Consider the following 21,625-nt stretch of genomic DNA (forward strand, 5'->3'; position numbering starts at 1 on the left):
TCACTTTTAGACGATTAGAATAATTTTAAAAATTTTGCGCCCTATCCAGGTCTTATTAGTCTGAATATTTTGAAGAACACATCAAAAAACAATAATTCATTCAATATGAGTGTTCATTTAAAAGATGTACTTTTGGGGGTTCAAATAATCTGGCCAATACGCTTTCATGAATTTTATACTATACATGTAAACGTAGAAACAATGCCCATAGAATAAAACCAATTTAAAACCTTTTTTGATATAAAATTTGTGATTAGAACACAGTCAAACTTTTATAAATGATTAAGATTTTTTATTTATGATAATTTTTGTCTGTAAACTGTCATCTTGGATGAATAGGGACACTGTTTGAAGCGGGTGTCATTTGTATTCAACTGTTTATATCTGTATAGAAAAAAAATCTGAATACATTGAAAGCAGAACATCTGCATATTTGTAAAATAAATGAATTCCTCCGGGACACTTTTCGATGATAAAATGTTAGCAATACTGATTTAAAAGATATCAATATAATTAAGACAAAAGATTACAATGTATTCGATTAATTTAATTTTAAAACAAAATAATATTGCTATAAGAATAGATATTCTTAAATAATTATTATATATTGCTCCTTCTAATAGTTTTATGATTTGACAGATAAAATACTGTTTATCCTATATAACAAAATGTATGTAATGGTATACAACGATTCTTACTACCAATTTAAGAACCATTAGGGAATTGTAGTGCATATAGAAAGTATATTGGGTCATGAGAATGTAGTTAGTTATATTATATTGGCAGATTCTCAATGTGTTCAAAAATTTTAATGCAAAAAATATATATTATATTACATTCACTCAATATTCATTCCTACAATTAGTGACCCTGACCATTTCCAATAACAAACCGTAAATACAAAAAAAAATGTTTTCATATTAACCAAAGTATTACTTTTGGGATAAAATTTGATTGAAAATAAGTTTTATAATATGGCACATTGAAAATTTAATTCAAGGTGGGCTTGCTCAATTATTTTAGCTTGGTGGATTTTTTATTAGCAAGGTGGTTGATTCTTTCGATAAGGTTAGAAAGCAGTTTATTTAGCTCATGTATTGAATGCAGATATACTAGTTTGCAGCTGTCCACTTGGGCAGGGTTCGCTGCCAGAAATTCTGCACCATGAACCAAGCAATAAACGCTCCCCTCTTCATTGCCATATAACTGAAAATGGAAAGAGAAAAATTAGATAATATATATATGAGGTTATTAATTTTAATGTTGGTTAAACCTATATTATGCGCCGGCTAGACGGCAGCGACTTGTCTGCGCGGTATAGTTTATGCAAAAAACATGTAACACTTTTACAGCGCTTTTCGGTTTGCGCAGGTAAGCTTGTGGTAAAGCATTAGCGTCTAGCCAGCGCTTTACTCTATTTTGAGATAATCGCAAAAAAACAAGTTTATGACTGCCAATAGAATATTTTATTTTTGCAAACGTATTGGTAAATTATAATTAACGATTTCTTTTATTCAACGAATAATTCACAAGATTTAAGAATATATCATTATATAATAATATGAAATAATATGAATATATAGTTAATTATAAATTATTAGCAAGTGCAAGTAGTTACATCTAAAAAATATTGGAGAAATTCCACGACGTCGATTAGTAATCAAAGTAATAGTAAATAGTTACCTACTTTGATTTAAGAAACAAAAATCGATTGCCAAAGTAGCTTGATTTGGAAGAGCACTGATGAGTAGGTATTAAAATTGACCAATAGTTAAAATTTGTCGCAATTAGTGCACGGATAGGGCGTAAACCTGGGAGATACGGGGTTCGATTCCCCGTCGGGTTGGCTTACTTTTTTTCAAAAAAGATTTTTTCTATTGGTTATAATATATTCTCTCAGAAAGTGTTTTTCAAAATTATATAATGTATTGGTAAATAATTAGAAACAGCATTATTGAAAAATAAAATGTTCTAAACGTCATTAAAATTAATAAAAACAATGTTTAAAGGTAGTAGAAAAATATAAAAAGTGATGGGTGATGAATATAAGCGACTTTGCAATTAACCTCCGGTTTTATACTAGTATACTGATAAACGGAGCTGGATTTGATATTTTATGAATATACACACGATGGAAAAGTACCAGGATCAAGAAAAAATACATTTAAAAAATGGAGGTAACCGGCTTTAAAACCAATAGCCTCATACAGGGAACACAAAAATAATTAGAAATGGATTGCCTTCTAGGAGAGGCTGTAACAAGATATAAATCGTGAGTGTGGAGAAATATGGGATTAAACATGTGTTAAAGAATATTATGTTATTTTCAATAGCTGTAATATGCATTAAATTTTGTTACGCAAATGTAACGCGCACTCAATTTTGGTAAATATTTGAGTGCACATTGCGTGCTTTGTGTTTTATGGCCTGACTATCATAAAGGAATAAACAGAACCCGGCTTTAACCCCCTTATCCATAGGGATTGGTTTTTGCATTTCTATCTTATTAATCTGTTCTGTAGCTCTCATGTCATGACTGTGAAGTGCTTAGTGGTGATCGGTAAAACTACAAACCTCTTTTGTACGACCCGCTCTATAACGCTATGAAATCGCAACCATTTCATACGGCTGTAGTATAATTTAATAATGTAATGAAAATAAAACGTGAAAAAATCTTCGTAAATGTTCAAAAAGCAAAATGTTAATAAAAACTGATTGAAACTGCTGAAAAAAGGTAACTGACGCTAATGATCAAATTAGCCACAAATCATTTCGCATTGCGGATTCATTTACAGTTATACTGAGATAAAAACGCTTTAATGTCGCAAGCAGAAGAAGCACGTTTTATATACAGAGAACAATCATAATTTAAAATGAACAATTGCAAAGAACAGTACCTCAAATGTATGGTATAATAAAACATGAACACAAATACCTATCAATACGCCAATGATACATTCTTTCGACCATGTCCGATCCTAATAGGATCATAATATGGGCCTCCCGCAGAGGTTTTTTTTTTTTTTTTTACGAGAAATGGATGTCAACCACTTGCTTAACCCATTAGGTGCATACTCTGACTCACACATAAATTGGAAAACAATATGTGTACTTGCCACACCCAGGATTCGAGCCTGGGACCCACTACGCTATAGGCCGACGCTTAAGCTGCGCGGGCATATTTATTTTTCTATGGTTATCAATTCAATGACACTAAAAATACTCTGGAGTTTTGTAGGTAATATAAAAGGTTTATAAGAATCCCTCTAGTTCTCTAGTATCTCTTTCAGTCGGTCAATTACTGATGATATTATAGTCAAGAAAATATCTGCGAAGGCATTTCAAAGAAGTCATTGAAAGATTTAACTTCATTAATGCCGAGCTATTGTGACTATAAATAAATAATTACAATTTAAAAAGAACTTTTTATATACCACGTTTTTAAATTTTCTGTTGAATCATATAAACTTGACAATTCTATGCATTAATAAATACTTTTTTTTGTACTGGATAGAAATACAGAATGAATATAGAATACTGAAATGTCATTTGGACATTTCATATTGATTTCCATAGTAACGCACGTATATATTAATAATTTAGTTGCTAGGACCCCAGACCCTAGCAACCAATAATAGTGTTTTACTTTTTACAAATTTTTTCCGAAATAACTTTCCATTAACTGAAAATGAATTCAATTCTGCTTAAAGATGGCTAAAAGTATTAAAAGAATGCATTTTCGTCGTGTTCTGATATATTCTAAAAGTTTCAAATGTCTAGCTAGTCGGGAAGTTAGTTAAAAATCTTGGACAAACAAGAATACGAGCTAATAAAAACGTAGTAAATAAAATTAAATGCTTTATTTCTCACCATAGACAGGTAGAGATTAGTTCGACATCTGTGGCATTCTTCAGCTTCATCCTGGCGCTTGGCAATCTTCTTCTTCCCTGTCAAAATCAGTGACCTCTCCGATGCCTGTAACAAAAAAAAAGCAAATGTGAGGAGAGGAATTATATTACGATAGGACTTAATAAAAAATCAGTGGCGGTTTTCCATGACTCAGATGAGGCGGTAACTTCGTCATAAAGTACCAATATTTGATGCATATTTTTCACTATCTCAGTAAAAAAATAAATTGACAAAATTTTCACAGGGGGGTCTTGAAACCCATTAGCGCCTCAAACTTCTATGTGTCGAAAACCGCCACTGCCAAGGATGCAGAAAAAAACCTTCTATAAAAATAGATTCTATATGTGAAAGATAAGCTGGTGAAGGGTACGGCTAATGATTAAATTAGCTATAAGTTATTTCGTACTCAAGTTCATTTAAAACATGTTTAACGCTTACCTAGCAATAAAAAGCCTTGCATTAGTGATACAAGCCTAAAAGAAGACTTATTTATAAAAAGACAAAATCGCAAATAACAGTAAGACGCCATTTGCTTCTACAGTCGAACTTGGTTATTACGAGGAAGATGGGACCGACTGAATTTGCTCGTTATAACCATTACTCGTTGTATCAGAGAATAGGTATTTTTAAATGAGCGGTCACATAACACAAAAAGTCGCAATTCAAACAAAAATACATTTTCCCCAAAACAAGCATGGCATTCATAAACTACAAAATAAGTTGTTTATTGTAATGAACGCTGGTAGGTACCTACTGACTTCAGCTTGGATTTTTTACATGAAATTTCAACCATATGCGTGGATACTTTTTCAATTTTGTCGGCGAAAACACCAATTAGATACTTAGATACTTAACTAGTGTCATAAACGTAATCCGATCTCGGCGGCATCGGTATATGGTCGGATTTTATTGCTTAGGGTCGAAAATATTTTTAAACGATCGACACATTAACAGTTTTAAGATAATTTTTGACGTTATTTTTACTCGGTATACCTGATAAGTAGCTTGTTATAAAAGTGAATAAATGTATGGAGAAAATCATAAACTAAAATGTCAACGAATGTTTCCTCATTACATCTGATATCTCGCTATGTCAGTGATCGTAATAACCGAGTTCGACTGTATTTACGAATAGTGTGTGCAATGCTGCCAATACAGATTATAAGAATATTTTCCACTATACAACTACAATAAAATTGTTCTGAAATCAGAATCAAGGGTCTGATAAGGTCTCTTTTTTAAAAGTCCAAACTCTTAACCGGTTAACCGTTAGAACTTCAACCGCTTGGAACTGAAATACCGAATGCCATATGAGTGCAGCTGGAACATCCTCTGACCTCTTCAAAATCATATCAGAAGTCAAGTCAAGGCTGTGTATTTGCCCCCCTTCTTTTTATAATCTTGATGAACTTAACACTTAAAAAAATGCGTAGTTCGTCTCGAAAGTGGAATACACCTACATTATGATGACGCAACCAAAGTATGTGAAGAAAGACTGCGATTTGGAGTAAGCAGTTGACAAAGTCATATTTGACTCGACTATCGAACGGTTGCACTGGTTGGAGGTAATCATGAACAGTCTCGCCGTGAACTCGAACCGTGTAGGTCTTCATCTGAATCCGGCAAAGGCCAAATCCATGTACAGTGCTATATGCATTGATGTCTACATTCTTCTGCGGGTTTCCAGTCTGCCCATTGAGCTGGTGACCAGGTTCAAATATTTGCATGCCATAGTTGCCGATGATGGCAGACTTTCTAGTGAACTTAGAATCTTGAAGTAATCACGAAGTAGTTGAGACATGTGTTCCGAATGCCGCCAGACAGTACGACACTCCGTGCTCTTGTGGCACAACCTGAAAGGTTGCGTCGCTGACCCTTCATCACCCTGCAGCGGTGCTACAAAAGCAATTTGCGCGATGCAGGTCTCACATGACGGGAGGCACAAGATGTGTCGATGGACCTTGGGAAGTGGCGTGACCTTGTGCTTGCCCTATGGTCCAACACTGGGGCGTGAAAGGAGGAGGTAGAAAGTAAGAACTTGATTCATACTTAACCAGAATAACCATTGAGATGAAAGGGTTTATATAGGTAATAGATTTTATTCATTTGTAGTGAGGTCTGATTATTCTTAGGATTTACTATATCATTTTTATTTTCATGCATATCTTTGGAAGAATTTGGAATAATAATTAACCTTTAGACCAAAGTTGAACAGTCTCTCACGGTGGTGTTTTTCTGTTTGGATGATTTTGTTAAGAGTCGGCAGGATTTGCTTCAGAACTTGGTATGACGAACGAACATCTTCGGATATGGCAACTATCAACCTCTCCAGTGAAAACATTGATGGCTCGCAGCTATTCCTAATATCCTGCGAAAGAATGAGAATGTCAATAAATAATTTTTGATTAGCATTAATTTACAAATCGACATCTGCACATAATTCTTCATCGATAGATTATACCACAGTATTAAACAATGGAATTACTATTACATAATATGACAGGCACAGGCAATATCGTGGGATAACCCCAGCGGGAGAACATAATAGGAATATTTTTGAATAAAACTGTTGCAAGTCATATAGCACCTTAGTTATTCAATCCAAATCCTACTAATTTGTGACAGAAATAATTGTGGGTGTTGCGGGGTAATTAGCAAGGGGGTGAGTGGAGTCGTGCATAGGTTTTGATTGGTTGACAGAATGAACATTTCGACAATTACCAAGGTTGCCGTTGACTTTAACGGCATTATCAAACAGCAACAGAAAGTAGCTAAATCACATTTTTCTTTACTACCTAGGCAAATAGGATCTCTTTTAATTCAAACATGTATGACAATTCTTCGTAAATTTTTGATGAGATGTGGATTTAATAGTTTTTGAAAATAGATATTAAATAAAATGGTATATTAAATAATATTTCCTTACCGTAAAATCTTGCTGTGCCGTATCAAGCCAATTATTACTTGCAAAGTAAACGCTTTCGGAGACATTGTATCCTGTGCAGATACTTGAAGTAAATGCCTTTGGGAATACGAGGATGTATTCACCTGGTTGCTGGACAGTGCGACACAAGGATACGCCGTGCTCAGTCAGCATCGTAGGTGGTACCATTGTGGTATCGGAGAGCAGCCATATTGTCTTCCTTTGGCAATATCCTGGGACAATTGATGTGAGGGCTTCTTTAAATTTTGCGCTCTGGCTGTCTGGCACGCCGTACCATATTTTCGGAGCACCTTCGTGTAGATATTCTATCCATGGTAGGCCGTGGGGATCTCGGTACCAACAGCAGGCACTGAATGCCATTCCAACATGTAATGTTGGCACAGTGACTCCCATAATGGGACCGAGTGATCGCAATACCGATCCACTATTGTTTGTAAGTACCTAAAATAAAAATAATGAACTAATGATTTAATAGCTAAGGAACCTAATAAGCATGACGTCTGAAGATTTGAGAAAAATCATTGGGGTTGTTAATGATGATGGCATTTGGAGGTCGGGGTATAATGAGAAGCTGTACATAATTTATGGGGGCAAAAAGATCACGTGGCAAGTTACCAGCAAGGCAGGCTACGTATGCATCCCTTGAGGGCAAGAGAACAACTGGATAGCTCGTCTGCACCATGGGAAAATTAAGAATACTCTGCCAAAGCACTTGGAAAGCCTTGGCGCTGGATCGTCATAACCTGGGAAGGCCTACGAAGGCTAGCGGGCGACAGGGATTCTTGGAGGAAAGGTGTGTTATCCATATGCTCAACGGATTAAGAAAGGAAAAGTGGTATTGCAGACATTCCTTTACCTTGGTTGTAAGTTTAGTTAGTCGTAAGCCGAGTTCCATAGAAATATTAAATTTATCTAATTTAAATTGGTGCAGTGACCCACCCGAATCGCAAAATTTATTAATAGTTAATTAAATCTTTTTCTAGTTTTGTATTGAAACAGCAAGGAGAAGTCTTCATCCAGCAGTAGATCGAGACTGGCTGTCTCAGTATGTATGTCTAAATAAAATTATTTTATTGACGTTCTCTAATAATAATGGGAAATAGAGGAAATTTAACAACTTACTGGTAATTATCTAAGGGGTCTAACGGGGTAGTGCATGCGTACCGCACGACACTGTATCCTGATAGTGTCACACAGCCTCTCCTACTCAATTCCTATCTCTACCTCCACGTGGTGAACCCTGGAAACCTGAGCAACTACACCTAAGATCAGGTAGTCAACCCTGGTGGAAGGTGTAGTCAGGGCTAACGGAGAAGGAAGAAATGGCCCTCCGAAAAGGGGGTTGGGCGTGGGGCTAACAACCTCATCCCGTAAAAAAACACATTGTTACGAAACCACACCAACAGCCTCGGAAACCGGACACTAAACTCAGACAACCTGGCAAACGCTTTAAGGAAATACGATTTGGAACATGGAATACATTATCACTCTATCGACCAGGAGCACTTAAACTCCTTACAGAACAACTCATAAAATACCAATGTGATACCTACAGGAGATGCGATGGATAGGTCAAGGAGTGATGGAGAAACAAGACTGCACTATACTCTATAGCTGCCATGATAGTGAACATCACTTTGGGACTGGATTCATCGTAAGCAAACGAGTGAAACATTTAATTATTGGGTTCGAACCAGTCAACCCAAGGATCATGCGACTGCGAATTAAAGGAAGTTTCTTCAATTACTCATTTATAAGTGTACATGCCCCTACAGAGGATAAGTCGGATGAGGAAAAAGAGGACTTCTACGATGCGTTAGAAAGCACGTACAACAGTTGCCCAAATCACGATGTCAAAATAATACTCGGTGATCTAAATGCCAAAATAGGACGGGAGGAGATCTACACTGCCATTGTCGGAAAACATAGTCTTCACAATGAAAGTAATGACAATGGTACCCGACTAATTAACTGTGCAGCGTCACTAAATATGGTTATTGGTAGCACAATGTTTCCCCGTAAGGATATATATAAGGGAACTTGGAAATCCCCGGATGGGTGCACAATAAACCAAATAGACCATATTTTGATAGACAACAGGCACAGATCGGATCTAATGAGCGTCCGGACATACAGAGGGGCTAATGTAGACTCAGACCATTTCCTAGTGTGTGGAAAAGTTAGAGCAAAGATCTCGAACACCAAAAAAGAAATGGGAGCATGAGCAAAATCCTTTGACACAGAGAAACTGAAGATTCCGCAGGAACTGGCTCGGTACCAGGAGAGCTTGAACACTCACCTGAGCGACAATGTTGAGGTTGGAGACCATGAAGAGGTGAATCAACACTGGGAAGAGTGCAAGACTGCCATAGTATCCTCAGCTAATGATACCTTAGGACGCCGAAAAACAGGTGAACGATCAGAATGGTTTGACGAAGATTGCCGCGAAGTCACTACGAGAAAGAATGAGGCTTACTTAATGATGCTACAGAAGAAAACACGGGCATCAGACGATGAGTATAAAAAGCGCCGGCGTGAAGAAAAGAAACTACACAAGAAAAAGAAACGTGATTATTTAAAAAAGGAAATGATCCTACTCCAAGAATCTACTCCAAAAAGCCCAAGAAAGTCGGCTGTTCTATAGAAAGATAAATAATGTTAGGAAGGGTTTCAAGCCTCGTATCACAATGTGCAAGGATGACAATGGCATGATACTCACAGAAAAGCACCGTATTCTTGCCCGGTGGGTGGGTTTCTTTGATCAACATTTAAATACCCCCCATAATGATGCCGGCAACACTAACATTAATACTCATGACCAGGAATCAGTACAAAGTGGCATGGATGATAACGAAGAACCACCGACATTAAATGAGGTAAAAGGTGCCATGTCAAGGTTAAAAACAAACAAATCGCCTGGAATAGATAACCTCCAGAGTGAATTAATAAAATGTGGGGGAGAAAGCCTGCTCAAACATTTACATAGCCTAATCTACCAAGTATGGACTTCAGAAAAGATGCCAGAAGAGTGGAAGGATGGGCTGATTTGTCCCCTGCACAAGAAAGGAGACCAACTAGAATGTAGTAACTACAGAGGGGTGACACTCCTTAACTCTGCATATAAACTGTTGTCGATTCTGATATTCCAGCGGCTGGAACCCATTGTAGAAGGAATACTCGGGCACTACCAAGGAGGCTTTCGATGAGGGAGATCATGTTTTACTCAAATATTCACTCTAAGGCGGATTCTAGAAAAGACCACTGAATTCAATATTAACTTGTATCACCTGTTCATCGATTTTAAGGCAGCTTATGATAGCATTAATCGATACCGGCTATACGAAGCAATGCGAGAATTTGAAATTCCGACGAAAATAATTAAACTTGTAGAGATGACAATGACACCAGTACAATGCCGGGTAAAGCTTCAAGCGGAAATATCCGAGCCATTTGTATCACTGAATGGCCTAAGGCAAGGTGACGCTCTGGCATGCCTTCTTTTCAATATTGCGCTAGAAAAGGCGATACGGGATGCAAAGATTGATGCCCGTGGCAGCGGCACGATATTTACTAAGCCTGTGCAGCTGCTGGCGTATGCCGATGATATCGACATCATTGCCATATCAGAATTGGCGCTGAAAAAGGCATTCACAGCACTAAAAGCCTCTGCCAAAAGAATGGGTTTACAAATAAACGAGGCAAAAACTAAATACATGCCTGTCTATGTCACACCACGAGAAGTCGCACCAAAGTTAGATATTGGTGCATACAAGTTTGATACGGTCGACAGTTTCATATACCTTGGATCTCCTGTAACTCGACATAATGATATTACAGAAGAAATCAACAAGAGAATCATGTCTGCGAATAAATGCTACTTTGGTCTGTTAAGACATTTTAAGTCCCGCTTACTATCTCGTCGAACTAAAAGCACTCTTTACAAGACACTTGTAAAGCCAGTGCTCACCTACACATCGGAAACCTGGACATTAACTCTGCGAAATGAAAAAGCCCTGAACATCTTTGAAAGAAAAATTCTCCGCCGTATATATGGACCGATCAGGGATGGCACCAATTGGAGGAGAAGATATAATGCTGAGCTCTACGGACTGTACGAAGATTGCAGCGCAGTTCAATCAATTAAGATTGGGAGACTGCGATGGCTAGGTCATGTGCACCGTATGAATGACAATGAACCGGCAAAGAGAGTGATGTCCAGCAATCCAATAGGACGTAGAAGAAGAGGGAGGCCAAAGATTCGCTGGTTAGATGGAGCTGCCAGTGACTGCCGTATTCTGGGGGTACCAAATTGGAAAGCGGCCACACTGGATAGGGACAGGTGGAGGGAGCTGTTGGAGGAGGCCAGGACCCACACCGGGTTGTCGCGCTCCTGATGATGATGATGATGGTAATTATTTATAAAGGATTATCTAAGTTCAGGTACGAATTTAAAAAAATAAATTAAACACAACTTTTTAAGCGTTTAAGGGGAGACATGCTCGTCGAAGGTCAAAATTGAGTTTTTATTATATTTTCAAACCATGATCCTGGACACTCCTTAAACGTTGTAGATAATCTATTTATATAATTTTGAAGCCTTATTATCCTTTATAGTTATTTTAAACATTTGATGACTGCATAAAGTATTTATGTTACATAAAATAGTATTCTTTTAAACCTCTCGCTCTAATGTTTTAGAATATAGTCATATTTCGGTACATAACTGTGCAGTGGTGTTAAGATTTTTTACATCTATTAATTTTTAAACGCATTTATGAAACCATAAGTATAATTTATTACGAGATAATTTTTGTAAAATATTCACAATAAAAAATTATATTGATAATCTCTGTGATCCCAAATTTGACAAGAATTAGGCATTATATTATTCAAAAAATCGGCAAGATTAACACGCGCGTTAACATAATTTTACTCCCTACTTTAATTATAGTTTGTCAATTTATTGCTACGGCCGTATGTTGTAGCTTAACCACTAGGGAATGACAAAAGAAATGGCGTATTTCAAAAAAACACTACCTTATTCTTAGGTCAATAATTATTATAAAGCAATCATTATTCATAAGATGTTTATCACACTTGAATGGTCAAAGACATAGCTAATAATAAGTATATTTAAAATCATCTTCAAATGTGTTAATCTTGCCGATTTTTTGAACAATAAAATGCCTAATTCCTGTCAAATTTGGGATCACAGAGATTATCAATATAATTTTTTATCGTGAATATTTTACAAAAATTATCTCGTAATAAATTATACTAATGGTTTTATAAATGCGTTTAAAAATTAATAAATGTAAAAAATCTTAACACCACTGCACAGTTATGTACCGAAATATGACTATATTCTAAAACATTAGAGCGAGAGGTTTAAAAGAATACTATTTTATGTAACAAAAATACTTTATGCAGTCATCAAATGTTTAAAATAACTATAAAGGATAATAAGGCTTTAAAATTATATAAATAGATTATCTACAACGTTTAAGGAGTGTCCAGGATCATGGTTTGAAAATAAAATAAAAACTCAATTTTGACCTACGACGAGCACGTGGGCCGTTAAGCTTTTTGCAAATTTCAATCGATAATTAATTGGTCTTTGCAATTACACATGGCACATAATATTATTCAAATGACCTTCCCGGACCATTTTGCAGCTCACGATCCGCTTACATCCATTTTTGAAGACTTTTTCCATCTCGGCCATAACGTTACGGATGTTGTTCTCAAGCGCGTCAAGAGTTTGTGGATTGTTAGCATAGACACTTGCTTTCGCATAACCCCATAAAAAGAAATCTAAAAGTGTCAAAGTTCATGATTTTGATAGCCAATTAAAGTCACTAAGTCTTGACATTAAACAGCTATCAATCTTTCCACGCAATAAAGCCAGTGTTTTATGAGCTGATCAGCATGTGGCCCATCCTGCTGGAACCACATGTATTCGAAATCTTCCAATTCCAGCTACAAAAAGTCAGTTATCTTTAATTGCCAATAGCGGACGCCCTTGCCCATAACTCTTTAATTATTTTTGAAGTACGATTTTTACGCATATTGCGGTGGAGAAACGATCCATTGTGTTAAATGGTAGACTTTCAACTAACGATATGTCAAAAAATACATATGAAATATTTGACAGCTAACAAATGACAGGGCTGTGAAATTCGTACCTTGAGTTGGATAATCCTGTATTAAAAATATTGTAAAATTTAATAAATACGTAATAAAGTATACCTTGAGATTCCATGGATGCTTGGAAATTGGGGTGTTCTTTGTTTTAGCATTCGGGAATCCATATCCCCAGACGCTTGAGTCGATAGATCCAGTGCTGACACAAACATGACTCTTTCTTGAAGTCACGTACTGCCAGAACTTTGTTTCTACCTATAAAGAAGATTTCTGTAGTTAGTTTACCATCAGAATTAGGTATACAAAAAATAATAATTACTCCACAAATTACAATGCAATATGCCAACATTCTATCAGGCAAATGTCAGTTCAAATTAACAAAAATAATTTCTCTTTTACGGCGGTAAGCCCATTGGAAGTTGCCGTGCAACGTCACATGCATCAATTCTTTTGATCCACTTAGCCAAGATTGGACTATGTAAGTTAGAATAGTTCTGCATTCAGCTGACGAAATGTCACTGAGACAGCGTGTGGGTCGTTCAGCTTACACCACTAGAGGCTTGACTAAATTTTTGTCATTATTCTATCGATCTGAATCTGTCATTGACTGATTCTTCTTCTTCTTCTTCTTCTTTGCCCATATCCGCCCCTTAACTGGAGCATATGGACACCACTCGGCGCCTCCAAGAATCCCTGTCGCTCGCCAGTCTTCTTGCTTCGTTCCACGTCAAACCAGCATCCCGTAGCTCCGCCGTATACACTCTGTAGATTGTATTTAGCGGCCTTCCAGGAACAACAGGCTTGAAGAACAGGCAAGCCAGGTTAAAGTTCTCTTCTGGCATCCGCAGCACGTGGCCGAGCCAGGTCCAACGTCGCCTCTTCAATTTCAGCGTGATGATACGTTCTCTTATCTCCTCGTTGCTCCTAAAGTCATACCACCGCACACCCAGTATTCGTCGCAAACATCTGTTTTCGAAGCTCAGTATACGGTTGCTCTGAGCCTTCGTAAGGTGCCATGATTCGCTACCGTAAAGCAGCACCGTCAGAATGCAAGCGTCGAATAGGCGGCATTTGGTTATGACCGAGTACAATCGTGAGTCCCAGACATTTCGCATCGAGTTGAATGTTGCTCCAGCCATTCCCATTCGGATAGCGAGCTCTTTCTGCAAAATACCATCTCCTGTGATGTGTACCCCCAGGTACTTGAAGCTGTCAACGCTCTCGATGTTTTGTCCATCGCTAATCAGAGGGAAATCTGGATCAGGACAGGTACTATTGCACAAGACGTTGGTTTTCTTCGTGTTGATTTTCAAGCCAACGCGAGAAGAGTTGTTATGCAACCTGTCGATTGTCTCTTGAATGCCCTCGATTGAGTTGTCGAATAGGATAGCATCATCGGCGTGATTCTGATCCTGATTCTTCGTGATTGGTAAATCATATAATAATATAAAATAAAATATACCAATGATCTACTTTCTGAGATAATGGTGACCAAACAAGGGTAGTGCGGGAGCATTTCAATTTTGAATTAATTGAGCGATACCTCGTAATTCTACACCTGGCCACGCTGCTTCCTGCGGGCTTTTCCACTAAGTTACAGTGAAGACTATTAAAATGATTTTGTTGTATTACACGTATAAACTAAATCTGTTTACCTCATCAGGAATGGGCTGGACATTAGTCTTGCCATAATGCATAGTCATGGTGTTTTTGGCGGTTCTGGCAAAAGAGCATAGCGTCATTGATTTTCCTCGCGTGATGCATTCCTCAATATCTTCGGTGATATCGTACTCCTGTTCATCTACATCGGTTTCGCAGAGGAAACTGAGCGGATTAGCCGCTCGAAATACCATCCTACTTTGGCGTTTCTCCCATTCCAAATCAACTGATTCAAAAAGTTTGCGTCGTTCCTCTGGAACAAAAATATTATAGAGATTTTACTGTATACATTTTTTTTTTTTTAATGTTTATCAAGAATGGCGCAATGAAGTCTGGTATATAATAGGACATGTAATTCTTTCTGTTATCGCTTTTGGCATGATTTAGAAACATAGTGTCAACTGGCATAGCCTACATACAAGTTACCAACTAAAGATTTTTAATTCAAATAACAATCGTCCATAAATTACATCAAACGATAGTCAGTATTTTTGAAGCCCTCCCTCCTTTTTATTATAATGTTCTGATGGAATATTTTATTCTCAGAATTATTCCTCTCCATCATCATAGATCATGACATTATATCAGAACGCCTTCACCCTTTTCAATTTTCAATTTATTTTACATATTGTGGACATTACAAATTATAAGTTTAAGGCCATGCATTAGTTGAGGCTCGGTCTAAAAAGATCGTCGCTAGGCGATGCGCGGGTGCAAATGACGCCTGTCAAACGAAATATTATTTGTCATATAAATCCAACATACGTCCATTTTATGTTCTGTTTATTGTTCTATTAGTAACAATAATAATATATTCATTGACATGTTTTCTTTTTAAAGTAAATGGGTAACGTTTTTAGTCATCTTTACACGATTTTAGAATTAATTGACCCGTCGCCATCACGCAGCAAAGTGACGTGTTCCTGGCTCGACATTCTCTCAGTGAATGGCGAAAATTTCGTCGCGCCTACAGTTGAAAATTATTTGGCGTTTCACTGATGCGTCACCTTAAGACGTTCACAACATGACATTTAGAAACAAATAAATATTATTAAAACAGTATTATGTAATACTGTAATTATGCAATATTAAGTTATTCTACAGTATAAATGTGTAAATACAAAAAATATTAAGTATATAGGTACAAGGAAGTACCTACACCGGATGAGTTAAGCAGACCCTATTTTAAGAATTTATAAAATAACGTCCACCTATACTCATCCTCACGTAGATGGAATATATCAACATCCGAAGCGATTTGGTTGAACAGAGTTATTGCCCTCCCAATTGACATCACCAATGGCAGGCTAGTTCTGCTCCTCGGGAGAATAAACAACTGATGCTCCCGATTTCTAAGATAGTTATCAGGGACACACAAGTCAATACTACCAAGAATGGCAGAGTTCTCATTCACACCACGCATTAGTCGAAAAAAATACGTGGCCAAATATTGATATCTTCTAGCACTTAAACTACAGTATGTAAGCATACCTAAGAGAAAGTCAGTTGGATAAGGCCACAGATAGTATCCATATAACCTCAAATAAAGGAATCTCAAAAATACGGTATTGGTACGGTACGGCAAAAATACCTTACGGTGTGACACTATATATTGTGAATAATCCCTTTCTTTTTTGATTTTCAAAATTACAGTATTTCCTAGACTAGGGATGGCAAACCTTTTTACGAACGTGTGCCAAAATTTCCCAAATAATATTTTTCGACTGTCTGACGTGCCAAGCAGTTTTTCATAGCGAAAAAAAAAAGTTTTTAAAGGTTTCCTAAAAAATTAGTTTTTAAGAATTCCATTTGCACCGCAAAACAAATAAAGTAAATAATATTCTTATGCCGTATCCACACTCTGGAAACACTGGTTTGACCTAGTTGTCACAAATTCAGGTGCTTTACGGCAGAATGAAGACAAGTATTCAATGCGCTTACCAACAGATAACGTGTCATACGGGAGGAGATATTTGCAATAGATTTCATCTAATCGGATATCCATGTAGTTGACGTTAAGCGGTATACACATTTCCTCTGCAACTTTTAGCCACATTTTTTTCTCTAACACTTTCTTCAAGCCTCCCATATTTTGGACGATGTGGTATAATTTCGGTAAGTCCACTTCTATCGCACTAAGCTGAAGATTAAAAAAAAAACAAAATAAACACACACATAAATAGAATTATACATAAGTCACGTTGGCACAGTTGGTAGAGCAGTCTCTGTATAAATACAAAGTCATGGATCCTGGGTTTGAATCCGCTGCTGATTGCAAAAATAATTTGGCAAATGGCTAACAACTATTCCTCATAAAAAGTCAATAGGCTCCACTCTACGGAGACCTATGTGCTTCAATCAAGAGCAAACATGGTAATTTTCATTTTTACGTTGATGTAATTCCAATTTCAAATTTTGTATAAAGTATACTATTAGAGTGTGTTGCATGGCGGAGTTACGTGATGCTTTTACAATCTGGAATGACACAAGACTGGTGAGCGACAGTGATTCTTGGAGGCACTGTGTGGTGTCCATATGCTAAAGCTAAGGGGGGGACATAGCCGAAGATATTTTTTGAATTTAATTAATTATGGAATAATAAGTTGTACTGTAAAAACTTACGTTAGCATTGAACAGTGCATAAACTCCTGCGACACACAATCTGCCATACACAGTATAGAAATTCAAAGATTCTTATGATGTTTATATAGTCATAAGAATGTGACATTTATATAGTCATGCAATATTACACATTCATGAATACTTGTGCAAGTATAACTGTTCAAGTATGCATATGTTTGTAGCTGACTTTATATCCATTGCCATCTATAGATGTAAACAATAATATTGGCTTACCGAAGGAGGTTGTTTGAAAGATACACTCTGTGTGGCTAAATATTTCTTGATTGCGCACATCTCTCTTGATGATGGTCCCCATCTGTACAGCATCCGGTGCAGGTACTGATTGTGTGGTGTGAACCTCATGTCATCAGATATTTTGCATTCCGATTTAAAATTTGCTGGAGGAACTATTCTGCAGAGACCGTACCTCGCAGCGACAGGACTTATCTTCTCGATGAATTCCAATGGGTCCTGGAAAAAATTGTTGACAAAAACTATAAAGCAAAGCTGAGTTTAAAAACAATGTGTACATGTGTAACTTGGTCGTTTGCTGCATTGGTAAATCATTTAAAATATTACATCACTAACTCAAGGTGAAATTTCCAAAACCCACATAATTATTATGGTCAAAATTTAACAAAAAACAAGTAGGTACATATTCTGTAATATATAACTTTATACTATAACTTCCAAATCCAGCTAAAAGCATGTGAAAATAAAGGTTTAAGTTCAATTTATTTTGCTTAATATTCAAATTAAGGGTTTTAACTTAATACAAAGGACTTATTCCTCACACATGACAATCATTAGAAATTACCACAAATCACAGATTTCGCCGGTATGATGTACATTGTAGACGGTTTGAACTTGGGGACATCATACGGTGTGTGGTTGGCTATCTCCCCCATTTCATGTGCATCCCTTTTTTGTCAAACTGACAAACGTGCACCCGCGCATTTCCCCATTTGAGATTTCCTACGATTTGTGGTAAAGTCTAGTGGTTGTCATGTGTATGCAGCTTTACGCTAGTAATAGAAAAAAGTATTTGCTGCAAATATTTAATTATGGATTGGCAATAGCTGTATCACTTGACAAAAATTAATTACATATATCTTAATATCTAATTGCGAAATAATAACTAACTTGGAATTCCTTTTCAGTTGGCCGAAAAACAGGAGCCTCCACCATGCAAGCTGGGTCGTCGATTTGTGGAAACGCAGTGTTATTTGTGTGATTAATCACTTCACCGATTTTGGTATTCCAAGCTGTTCCACGTTTCAGAGTATTAGTAGACCTCTGTGAACTACTGGTACTTGATTTGCTACTACCACGTAGGACAGGCAGTACTTCAACTGTCACTTTATTGGTCGGATTTAATTTTGGCACAACGGGGGGAGAGTTTGCGATGTTAGTGTTTATGTTAAAAACCGGCATTTGAGTGTCGGTAGATTTCCGATCAACTGTTGATTTGAAGTTATTTTGAAAAGGCGTAGTAGTCGGGATAGTTCCTAACACACTTCTGACCATGTCTTGAACAGGGCCCACCTGGTTGGCAAGATTCTCACTGACGTTCTTGCTATTACCGACTTGCGATTTTGTAACGAGTTTAGCTCTCATAATAACACGCTGATGAGATCCGTCAGGTCCCTGCGTTCCCAATTTGACAGCTACTCCTTGAATCAAATGCTCCATATTCACACCAGTTTTCGTGACTCCTTGCAATGGTATATAGAACAAATGACCTTCGGAGTCATCGCCATTAACATTACTGACTTCATTTGGTGTACTCTTGCCACAGAAAGTATTGGAATCAAAAACAGAAGTAGACTGAAAGGGCTGGCTTATGGGGGGCATATCCTCGCTAGTGACTAGAGTGTGGACATCTAAAGATGAATCTTCAGCAGTTGAAGATATTGGAAATTCTGTTGGTTCGGATGCTACTGTACTTTGAATTGGGGTAATCTTGGCACCATTATCAATAGTAACAATAATTTTAGATGTACTAGAATCTGATTCTTCAACTGTAAAAGTGTTTTGAATTCTCCGTTTAGGTGGATTGTACAAAGGGGTCTTTCCTTTGGATACATCTTTTGAGAATTTTGGTTTCCACGCACGATCGTCTGAAGGCTTTGAAGCACTTGATTTACGAGGAAATGGCACCATTTCAGATTCACTGTCAAATTCGTAAATATTTGATGATGGATCGTTCAGTCCCAACTTTGCGAAAGCTGGTATATTTGAAGAGTCACTTTCTTTTGAGATATCTGGAAGAATACATTGTTTAATTGGCTGCGTTTGCGTGCGTTTGTTCTCTATAATTCTTTTTTTATCGGGCATCAGTTTAGTTATTGTATTAGTTTCTGCGGTAAACATATTTTTATTTCCTATATTTGTAATGTTGGTAACATTTGATCGAACAAGTTCTGTGAGGGGTATATCGACTGGTGTAATAGTCTTACCTCCATGAATCGACATAAGTTCGGTACTTGGACTATCAACTGCCAAGCGGAGACTGTTATCCAGCCACCTTTCAATGTACTCTTTGGATTTAATAAACTTTCTGTTCCGGTTGTCTTTGCACTCATTTTTAGACATATTCCCAGATGGCATCTGGGAATTGGGAGTGTCAATTAAAGTCTTCCGTTTTGCTTCCGCCATCGAATGATTTGCGCACACTTTATTCTTTTCATTTTTAGTGATTTCTGATTTTTTAACATTCATTTTAGGAGTTTCTTCCAATTTACAAACAGTGGCAATATTTTTAGAGGACTCTTCTTGGGATGTTGTAGGAATTGTTTCTATTTTAGAGCCAATTTGCAGAATAGGCGGTTCATTGCCAATCTTCACATGATTATCCGCAATTTCTCTAGTCTCCGTATCAATTAAAATTGACAAATTCGGTTTTTTAGCAGTGGGAGATTTTATTTTGTCATTTTTAGGTACTCTTTTTGGTTTACTCAATTTTTTAGTGGTATTTGAAGACTTGGAAGTGGTTTCCGGTATTTTTGCAGCGAGAGGTTCTTCATCAGAATCACTAAAACTTTTCTCTAACTCCTTAACCAACTGTTCAATTTCCGTAGAACAAAGCAAATCAGAAGAATTGTTGAATTTTCTTCGTTTTGCACTGCTGTCAACTTTGCCCTCATTATTCATACTAGTTTTAAGAGTTTTAGCCGATATTTCCTGGCTTTTAACATTTACATCAACAATTCCGAACTTATCAACTTTTCTTTTTCTATCTTTCAAAATCTTTAAATCCTGTGTAGCAATTTGCAGTGGGAAGATGGAAGTCTTTTGTGTTCCTTTAGAAACACATTTTAACGGTGACGTGCTAGCATCAGCCGTAGTTACATGACCAAAAGATGCATTAGTGGGACTCTTCAAATGTTGTCGTGTCGTCCTGGCAATTGATTCAGTTTTCATATTCTTATCGCATGGACCTATTTTAATGATTTGTGCATTTTTCAATGAGCTCTCTATGACAGTTTCAGATTTAATATTTCTGCGGGTGTCATGCACTTTCGCGATAACTTTGAGATCCAACTTTGCATCTTTCAATTTGTCTTCTTTATCCATAGCTGGTATATTTTGAAGTTTAGCATCAGTTGCGAGCTTTTTATAAAGAGGTTCATCATCATCGGATGAAAAATCTATCACTTCTGTAGATTTCTTCTTCTTCTTTGCATTGGTAACAATTGGTGGTGATTCTTTCTTTTCCTTTGTTTCGACAATTTTATTTTTGACACCGGGTGTCACGAATTTCCTCACTGTACCCGCTCTTGTCTGGCAGAAATTAGGCGTCTTTAACAAGCTGGCCTTTAGATTATTCTTGGAAAAAACAGTTTTCCTTGTAATTATAATGTTCCTGGGACTCGTTCTGACATTGGTCTTATTATTTATGTTACTTTTTAGTTGACTTGAAGTCTGAATATTTTTTGCTACTCTTTGAATTGTTTGCTTTATATTATGTTTACCCTGCCTGACAATTTTATTTTCTAATACTACCCTGGACTCCAACAGAGGGATCTGTTTTGCCACTTGCTTCTTGACTTCATCCGGCTCTTTGGATAGAGATTTGGCCTCACCCAATCTGTTTGCAGAATGCACGGATATAATTCTATTCCGCAGTGATACATTTTTTTCTGTGGTGTTTTGACCAAGTTTGATTGGGGTGGTGGATTTATCAACTTGGTCAGGCCTGGGTCGACTAGTAGGCCTTCTGCCTGCCTTGAAATTCAAAGGGATACAATTGGGTTTTCTTTTGCTGACTGGCTTGCATTGTATGTCTTTAGTAGATCTTGTTTGAACCTGAAAAAAACACAAAATATTAGAGTATATGATAATAAT

The 21,625-nt window shown here is 36.9% G+C and overlaps 1 protein-coding gene across 2 annotated transcripts in view; it reads right to left on the reverse strand.

The window, feature by feature from the left end:
• Positions 1-870: 870 nt before the first annotated feature.
• Positions 871-21,625, reverse strand: part of Jarid2 (Jumonji, AT rich interactive domain 2) — a 40,511-nt gene continuing 19,756 nt past the window's right edge. For both annotated transcript variants that reach the window (XM_085941146.1, XM_085941138.1), the window contains exons 6-14: positions 18,422-21,586; positions 17,513-17,749; positions 16,598-16,796; positions 14,653-14,909; positions 13,103-13,252; positions 6,836-7,294; positions 6,104-6,277; positions 3,871-3,975; positions 871-1,206 (exon numbers count right to left, since the gene is read on the reverse strand). In XM_085941146.1, the coding sequence (XP_085797272.1) occupies positions 1,015-1,206; positions 3,871-3,975; positions 6,104-6,277; positions 6,836-7,294; positions 13,103-13,252; positions 14,653-14,909; positions 16,598-16,796; positions 17,513-17,749; positions 18,422-21,586 (4,938 nt within the window). In that variant the 3' untranslated portion in view covers positions 871-1,014. The remainder of the gene's footprint in view (positions 1,207-3,870; positions 3,976-6,103; positions 6,278-6,835; positions 7,295-13,102; positions 13,253-14,652; positions 14,910-16,597; positions 16,797-17,512; positions 17,750-18,421; positions 21,587-21,625) is intronic.

The sequence above is a fragment of the Rhyacophila brunnea genome, unplaced genomic scaffold, assembly GCF_057557595.1.
Source record: "Rhyacophila brunnea isolate RB1 unplaced genomic scaffold, BYU_Rbru_1.0 scaffold_1, whole genome shotgun sequence".
Taxonomy (NCBI): domain Eukaryota; kingdom Metazoa; phylum Arthropoda; class Insecta; order Trichoptera; family Rhyacophilidae; genus Rhyacophila; species Rhyacophila brunnea.